At 40.8% G+C, this 9268-nt stretch overlaps 1 protein-coding gene across 2 annotated transcripts; it reads right to left on the bottom strand.

Moving 5' to 3' along the window:
• Positions 1 to 8457: 8457 nt before the first annotated feature.
• LOC150020745 (eukaryotic translation initiation factor 1A, X-chromosomal-like) lies at positions 8458 to 8916 on the bottom strand. Of its 2 annotated transcripts, XM_090271298.1 has the most exons (2): positions 8689 to 8916; positions 8458 to 8637 (listed from the first exon to the last, which is right to left on the bottom strand). In XM_090271298.1, exons 1-2 carry the CDS (start codon positions 8890 to 8892, stop codon positions 8458 to 8460), a joined length of 384 nt encoding a protein of 127 aa, XP_090127424.1. In that variant the 5' UTR covers positions 8893 to 8916. The 2 variants fall into 2 exon arrangements, with proteins under 2 accessions (XP_090127424.1, XP_090127343.1); XM_090271217.1 differs by having other exon boundaries at positions 8458 to 8916.
• Between the last annotated feature and the right edge of the window lie 352 nt (positions 8917 to 9268).

The following is a 9268-nucleotide window of genomic DNA, read 5'->3' as shown; positions in this document are numbered from 1 at the left end:
GTGTGTGTGTGTGTGTGTGTGACTATGATAGGGCAATTGTCAGTAATAAAGAAACTGAAGTAATGGTTAGAAAGCCAGGAGTTATACATCGATAATGCTTTCTGTTATAAAATTTTTTTCAAATTTTTTAAAGAGCAGGATATCCTAAAGGAAGCCATACAAACAACAAAATTAAATAATCAAATAGAAAAAGATAAAGTAGATTTCAGAACAAAAACTTAAACAGTTGGGCATAGTTAGTTATCTTCAATTTGGTCAGTTGGCATTAAAGGGAACCCAGGCAAAAGAAAATGTGGAGCTCTCAGATAACCCATTTTCTAGACTAGAAGTTATCTAATTGGTTTTTTCATGACTTTATTTAAATTTGACCTAAAAATAACAATCTGAATTCTTTTGGTAGTAAAGTAAGTTAGAACTCATTGAGTCTCCATAACTGTGCACTTGGACTTGTCATGTTATAAAGTTTCTCAGTTAGAAATCTATTTATCAACACAGCTAATCATATTTGAATACATAAAAATGACTATGTTGCCAACATATTAATTTTCCTCTCAACTTTTTTCACTCCTGCCTATTATGTTGCGAACATTGCCAAGTATAGGTGATAAGGGGTGATTAAAACACAATTCCTGTTCCCAGAGAACTCACAATTTAGGATGGTGGGTAGACATAAGTAAATACGATACAAGCTACAGAAACTATAGGAAAGAGTCATTGCATTGGACACTAATTGACTATCCACCATGTCCCAGGTTCTAATACTCACAAAATAGGAATAAAACATGGTACATGTTCTCAGGGAGCTGTTGGGAGGGGAAGTTTTTTCTAGGCTGGCTTGTCTTTGAGCAGGAAGAAGAACATGTCCTCAGACTGGAAAGATGGGTGAAGATATATATGTCTATGATAAAATCACACGTAATGATTGCAATTTTCCAAGTGAAATAGGGACTTTCGATCTGCTCATAGTGTGACAGTGAGCACTGACTTCCTCATGCACTGCTCAGTATATTAGATGGGTATAGGAGATGAGAAGAGAAATGGTAAATGTACAGGTTGCAATAGTGCCCCAAGGGTAGAGATGGAAAGCAAGTATGGGAGCTGAGGTTATTGGCAAATGAATAGCTCAACTCCTTGGAGTACCTTGTTCTTTGTAGTTGGATGCCATAGGTCATGGAGTCTAGCAAGGTGAGAAAGAAAGTGAAGGTGACAAATAGTTTAGGAATTCAAAGAATGAATCAATTAAATATAACATTTTATGAGGCTAACAAATATGTTGGGGTGATGGAGAAAAAGCTGGAAAGATACAAAGTTGTGGTTTATGGGGAGTTATAAAGTTTGATATTTCAAAGGAGGAGCCTACCAAATCATGACAAAGGTAAGTGAATGTGCAAGTCAGTGAAGCTTGAGAGCTATGAGGGACAAGGACATTGGAGAAGCCATCCATTGGAGTTGACAGTGAGCAGGAGGATGGTGGAACTTGGAGTGGAAAGAAAGGTAGTAGGCTGCCTGCCATCCTCAGCGGGAGGAGTACCACCATCCTTGTCAGGGCTCTGGCAGAACGCATCGGTGGGTTTTTCCTCCATCTGGAGGAGAACATAAGAAGTCCGGTAAGAATCACTTCTAGGAGGCCCCATATTACTTCGGCTCCTGCTCTTCCTGAGAGAAGGATCTAAGCTCTCTAAATGAGCATCAAGGAGAGATGATTGACCTCTCAACACAAGGACAGGAACTTAGCGTATACTCCAAGATCTTTTTACTTTATTGTGTTAGTGTCCTCCTTATAAAAGATCTTCTGGGTGGCTGCTTCCTGGCTAAAAGGATGTCAGGCAATAGAAGATTCATTGCTTGGGGTCTCAGAAACTCTTTACGACACTATTCAATCTCCTACATTAGTTTTCAGGTAGACAAACTACCTAATATCCCTTACCTTCATGCATTCCAGAGAGGAGTAAGAAGAGCATTTGGGAACTAACCTGAGGTAGAAAAAACACTGAAATTGGAGGAGAAATGAGGGGAAGCTGCAACTCAGAGAGTGATTAAAATAATCAAATGAGTAACATATGAAATTGTTTCTGTTCTAGGAGCCCCTGACAGATATGATCATTGTGGGTTTTATCCTAGCGGGTGGGGTGCTGGGAGTCATGTTAGATTTCTGTAACATTCAGGACACAGCTAGTAGGTAGAGAAGGGGTGGAGGGACACAGCTGAAAAAAAAAAAAACATTCTAAAAGAAAACTTTTAAAAGAGGGGATTTGGTTACACAGCAGCCTCGGTTTGTGTTGCCTAGAAATAAATGAGAACTCAAGGCAGGGATTTGGATGCATGTGATTTTATGAGGGTGTGCTCTTTAGGAAAAGCTTGTGAGGGAGAGAGCAAAGCAGGACAGAGAAGAGGAAGGAAACATACAAAGATGTGGCTCAGGTCAGGCACAGCCTTGGCCTCACCCACAGGGGAAGGGATCCGGAACAGGAACCGCACCACAAAATTGTCCCTTTTTTGTTCTTATCCAAGGGGGTCAGCATTTCACAGTTTGCATCCATTTTTTGGGGGGGGGGGTGGCTGCTCTGTCAGCTCCTGTCAGGCAAGTCTCAGAGAACAGGACTAGTTCTGAGCTCTCGGCAGTCAAAGCTCCTAGCAGCAGAGAAATGAATACACCAGGGCACTAAGGGGAGACAGACAGCATGAGAGGACCTCTTGCCACAGCTGAGGGAAGAACTGAGAAGCCTGTAAGGCCACCTGGAGCTGGACAAGAGCCGGAAGAAGTCATCTTTTGCAGACCTAGAGAGACAACCAGAGGAAGTGGTATTGCTAGAGCCCAAGAGCCAGGCCATTTTGCCAGACCTGTACATGGCAGGCATTGATCAGAGGGAGCTGGGCCCACAGGAAGAGAGGCTGCCTGGAAGAAACTGGAACCGTGGAAGAGACACTGCCACAGATGCCCCGAAAATCAGAACCACACACCACAAAAAAAAGAGGAAAAACATCTCCCCCAGCTTCTCATCCCCTCACTTCAATCTTGCCTCCCATTGGATGAACCTACCAAGAGCCTGCCACTCAAACCAGAGCAGAAGAAGATTGGGGAACAGATCTCAAAGCCAACAGGAGATTAACTGGGTGCCGCCCACCCAGAGAAAATGAGAGCAGCTACCCTTAGGAGGATGACTCTTTAAATTTGGGCAAGGACACTGGTTAGGACACTGAGCCTCTGAATTGGCAGCTGCACAAACCACTCTTAACCAGAGCCAAGTTGCAACCCCAAAGGTTGCTCTGTCCAAAGATGTAGACCTCATTCATGTTTTGAGATAAGGTACAGTTCTTATCATTAATGTCTGGTTCTGGGGATATATAGATACCCTTCTAACTCTTCACCTTTGCTATTTTCTAAAAGAGTAAAATTCTTACAGCAAACGGGGTGGGGAAAATGTACAACATTCAATCCTTTTAAGAGAAAAAAAGAGAATTGACAAAGCTGCTCTTCAACTTGAAAACCAGGGTCAGCACCACAGCTTTGACAATGGCATAGATGGATCCTGGGAAACGGAAACCAAATGACAGTTGGGTATGAAAGATGTAAGAAGTAAAATAGACCAAGAGAGCATGCAGGTTTTAGAAACAAAATAGCTTTTTTATCTTTTATACCCCATTTAAAATTGATTTGTGTATCTTAAATATAATCTTATATTTTTTTATTGATCATATTGCCTCTTGTCACAAAAGAAAATCTATTATAACATTTCTCTCCAATGTGACTATGAAAATGTGCACTGTGTGATAGTTTACAAGATACTCCTCTACGCCTAAAAGAAATGATCTATGGACATTTTGATGAAATACTTTATCCCAATCCTGTGCTTGGCTGGTGGTATTTTACAGGTTCTTTTTCAAGTTGGTTCATTTTTTTTTAAAAACTCTTATTTCGAGGTGGTAATGAGAAACTGGTCATTTATAACTTGCTATCATGCTTAGGTACTTCTTTCTCTTGGGATTTATATTTCCGATTGAGTTTAAGACACTACTATTTGAGTCTTAGAATATATTTACAAGTAGATATTTCTCTTCCGTTTAGTGAGTTAAAGGATTCTGGAGGAAGTTCTGATCAATTCAGGAGATACTGCTTGTTCCCATCAGGAGCCTACAAAGATCAGGTCCATGTTTTTATGCAAGAATGTTTTGAAGTGTTTAAAGCAACTGTTCAAGCATCTGGGGTGTCTGGTGGTTTCAGCAGTCCTTTCTGAGAAATATGAAACATTAACTTTCTGGAAATGCATGATTAGAGAAGGAGTGAAATGAATTCATGTACTAGTGTGTATGACAAATAGCAACGAATCTACATATAGGGAGAAACATTTGCTTTCTGTTTTTCCACTTTAGAAACTCCTCTGTCACATCCCTAACAACGTGTTACTTCTTTCTGTTTTCTTACCCCATGATGAGGGGAAAGGTCAAAATGCTGGGAAAGTGGAACGCTGAGAGGGAGCTGTGTTGTTAGATTTTCAATGGACCAGAGGGGATTATCTCTCCACGTTTACCAGTCTGCCTTGCATGATGTAGATAATAGAGTCCTGAGCAAAAGGTAGTGTTGTGAGGTTGTGTATTGATAGTCTCTCTTCTGTTCTTTAAGCAAAATTATTCCCTACGTAAAATAACACATAGGAAACAGGATAAATCCCTGAAGTGTTACTGAACTACAATGAAATGCTCTCTCTATTGCCATCCCATTTCCATCATCACAAACGCTGCACACAGGTGGTCTCATTTAAACAAGTTACTGAAACCAATTAATTTGGTGAATTTTCTGTCACTACCCCAGTAAAGTACCCTGGCTGGTTTGGCTCAGTGGATTGAGCGTCGGCCTGCGAGCTAAGTGTTGCTGGTTCGATCTTCCAGTCAGGGTACATCAGAGAAGGAAAACTCTGACTCCAAAAAACCTCCGCTGCCTTGCGGCATACCTCTTCAGGGGAAAGGCTAAGGGAGTAAACCCCAACAGAAAATCCGGAGCCGGAGTCCCTAAGGCGGTTTGACGTTGTAGTCAACACCGGCAACTCCTGCGGCGCACCTGAAGCCAAGCTGTATTGACTCCGTCTTTCCCTTGGACCCTTCAGCTGCGAAGAGAGGGGGGGTCTGCTGCATGGGCAACAGCAGACCCTCCATATCACCCTGCCCAGGCTCTGTAGCTTCAGCTTCACTGGAGAGGACACTCCAGCGTCATCGCAAGATGTCGATTCAACACGGGAGGAGACAGATACCATGTCACTCCCGAGTCGGACTGCACAGCCATTCTCGGCGGTGCAGATAGACTCTTAAGAAGCTACACCATCGTCTCTCAAGACGGACGGCTGCTGACCGACCCCAGTAAAATGGGGACATGAGATTTTTCACAAAGGGACTTTATTCCTAGATCCTGTGTGTTTTATTCATTTTTCTAGCAGTTGTCCTTCCCTCCTGCTAGCCCCTGAGGTCCATCAGCTCCATCAGCTCCAGCCTTGTGAGACACACATACACTGTACCGCACTATGACAAAGACACAAAATAGGGAGACAGGCCTCTGACATCCAGGAACTGCCAACCTTACTCCCTCAGTCTGAGGGACTTCTTACTCTCCTCTTCCACCTTTTGTTGAGTCCACCACCCTTGAAGACTGAACACAAATGTCCCCTTTCTATGAGTTTTCTAATAACGATTAGGTTCTCAAGCCTGGCTGCACATTAGAAATACCTGATAATTAAAAGCAAGGGGGAAAACTTATCTTTCAGGTCACATTCCAGGCCACTTATCAAAACTCTAAAGGGGGGCAGGTCACTGGGTGGAGGGGAACAAAGGGAAAAGAAATTGGGACAACTGTAACAGCATAATCAATAACGCATATTAAAAAAACTTTTTTTTAAAATAAAAAATAAAAATACTCTAGTGGTCAGACCAGGGCCTTGCTTTTTGAAAAAATTTTCCATGGGATTTGAATGATCAGCCAAGTTACAGAACCACAGAGGGGAGAGATTAGAAACATTATTGGAGTAGACAAAGGAGGGCTAATTTAAAAAAAAAAAAAAAAAAGGAAAGTGAAAAATTGACTAAACCTTATAAATAACAGGGAGTCTCAGTAGATCTTTAAACAGGGCCATAATATGTAATGAAAACATCACTGTGCTGAGTTGCAGGAAAGAGAGAAAGGTTTAAAATTGTTCAAGAGCCTGACAAGTTGGGACAATGGAAGGAGCAGTGAGGGGAAATGAGAGACTAAACATACTTGATTCAATTACAATGCAGAACTGTATTCTACAGCATGATGAAATGAAGGGTATGGACTATGTAACAGTGGGAAAGTTGTGTTGTTTAGTCCAGCACAAAGCAATAAACCAGCAGCCACGCACTTAAATCACAACAAAGGCCATGTAAAAAAGGTAACAAAAATAAAGGGGTGGGGGGGAGGGAAATCACCAGTAATAAATTCACATGGACATTGTGTGAATGATGGAAGCTACATTTGATTAAATTTGGTAAGCCTGACCCCTAGGGGGCAGTCTCCTCCAGGGAGCACCTGTTACTTGCCTCCTTGCTGCACTCCTCTTGCCTTTCCCTGTCTGAGCCTCTGGCTTCACGTTGAAATTTCGTGAAAATGAATTATCACAGGTACTTGAAGTCATCTCAAACTATGAACAAATGCCAACAAAAGGCAGCAAGCAGTTCCTGGAGAAATAGTCCCCAGTTTGGAATGACTGAAGACAGGGCTGTGTGTGGGTGGGTGAATAGCATAAATGCATGATGAAAATAAGATTTCACAACCTGAAACCACATTATCTATCACATACCCGCAGGCCTTACTCTGTAAGAGTAGAGATGGGCAGTTGCCAACATGTCCTAGAATTTAGATCACATGAAAGCAAGAAGGAAAAAGCCACAATAATAAATGAAGCTTCTGATAGCATAGGTTCTTCCCACATCCTCTCTTACATGGAATGTAACTTATCATGCTGGAAAACATGCTTAAATACAGTAACTAGCCAACAGAAAATATCTAAAGTAATCATTACAGGTATCAGCCAACACATGATTAAATCAGCTCTTTCATATAGATTATAATTTATATTCACATTTACTCTTCATTTCAGGCTGATTCCCTCCCATTTAAGAGTTTGGGCCAAGTCTTCAAAGCCCATTCATAGGATCCTTGATAAGATTACTAATGAGTTTTGAAGATTAAGCTGCTGTTACCGTTGTTGACTCCTGGGTTCCTTGTTCTCCATCTGGTATTTTCTTTCTGTTCCCTTGGCATCTGCTTTTTCTCATCCATATTCTTAAAACATTCCCATGGAACTCACTAACAAATTGCCAAAACAGATTGGCAATTAAATTGCAGCCTTGAGACTAAATTTTAAATCTGAACAGTCTCATTTCTTTTCACAACATGCACCCTTAAAATTGCTGGTACGAATCTTGCTCTGGGCCAGAGATCCTATTTTCCTCAAAGGAATTTACTGTATTCCCAGACCCACGATCAGTGTGCTGCAGAAGGTTACCACATTCATCTAGGACATCTATGTTTTAATACTCAATGTGACCTTTTTTTACTCTACTTCTTAGCTGTGGTACATTTCTTTTTCTTATACCAGTTTATTACTGAAATAGTTTTTTATTTATACATTGTAATTCAATTCTCCATAAAGTGCAAGACTATAAGTTAAAAATTCACGAGTTTTGACAATAAAAGACAATTTTAAACACAACCTATATTGTATAGTAAATCTATTTTATGTATTTTGCCATTAAAAGTTGCCTTAAGATTTTTTTCCTACATGTTAAGTAAAAAGACTGTCAACTAGTATATCAGTACTTCTAATGTAGTATTGAATTTTTGCAACTAATTCATCTTATAAATTCAACATTGCTACTCAAATCCGTGTTCTAAAATCTGTACTTTGGAAATGCTTGTTATGATGGTTGCAACATAAAATGATGGGAAAAAAATGGTATAAAACATAGTATAAAAATATATCTACATAAATATGAAAATAGCTCTTTTTTTACTCCAAATGTAGATTTCTGCCTTCCTTAAATTTCATCAAAAATTAAAGAAAACAGCTAGGAATCTGGAGCATAAGACTCTGGAAAAAAATCAGTTGGAACTAGGGCTTATCACTGACCATGATGATAAAGCAATTTATTCAAAACATCCATAACTGGAAAACTTTTTTTTTTAATTATCTCTCTTCTCTCCCCTCCTCCCACTCTCTTGTTACCATTTTTTAAATAGCAGATTATGTGCTCTTTTACCCCCACGGTCCATTACATCAGAAGAATAAAGGGTTAACGCTTCACTTAAAGATACGTGGCACTTTAAAACAACAAAAATAAATCCATGTTTCTTAACAAACTGCATTCATGGTGAAGTTCTAGTTTTCTTAACGGGTGACAGCCAAAATTAAAACTACAGAACAATATTCAGAAACTTCTGAGTTCAATTTAGATGTTATCAGCGTCTTCATCGTCATCTCCAATGTCATCAAACTGGATTTCGTCGTCATCTCCGGGACCGAACGCCTCCGCTTCATTGAGCTTGGTGTGCTGGGGGAGCTCCCCGTAGGCCTTCAGACTTCTCGCCTCGTCTGCGTTGTACTTTAAAATGACATCAGCTTTGTTCTCCTGATAGTCGCGCAGACCAACCAATATAATGTCTGAGGTATTTATCCAAGCCTTTTTTCTCAGTTTTCCTCTGATATGACACAACCTCTTGACACCATCAAAGCACATCGCTTCTAATCGTCCGTTTCCCGACATTCTGATGACCTGAGCGTACTCTTGCCCGTCCTCTTTAAAGACCAGTTCTCTTTTTTCAGATTCATTCTCATTCTTACCCCTGCGCCTGTTTTTGCCTCCTTTGCCTTTATTCTTGGGCATGGCGGAGCCCGCTGCCTCCTGCCGTTTCTGACTCTGGACCGGTGGTGCCTGACCAACGGTGACACCTGCATGGGGCCCGCGAGACCTAACAGTCGCTGAATCTCCTGCGCAGCGACGTGATGGCGCCTGAGTTCTAGGGAGGTCCCTAGGCGGCCACGCTCATGAATAGACAAAAATCTATACCATATTCTTTTGTAATATCTAAACTCATTGGTGTTTATGCATAAATTCAAAATCACTTTTGACTTATTGGGGAAGGAATTATTTTGAAACCAGTTAACTTCTGTTCAGTGTTATGGATCCTACTATTCCTCATATTCTCCATTAGCCCATATTTAAGAATTTATTTCTTTCCTCTGTTTCCCCATGTCCTATT

This window comes from Furipterus horrens, unplaced genomic scaffold (assembly GCF_987537825.1).
Source record: "Furipterus horrens unplaced genomic scaffold, mFurHor1.1.pri manual_scaffold_1, whole genome shotgun sequence".
NCBI classification, from domain to species: domain Eukaryota; kingdom Metazoa; phylum Chordata; class Mammalia; order Chiroptera; family Furipteridae; genus Furipterus; species Furipterus horrens.
The sequence above is the reverse complement of the archived record's forward strand: the minus strand, read 5'-3'. Positions and strand labels throughout refer to the sequence as shown.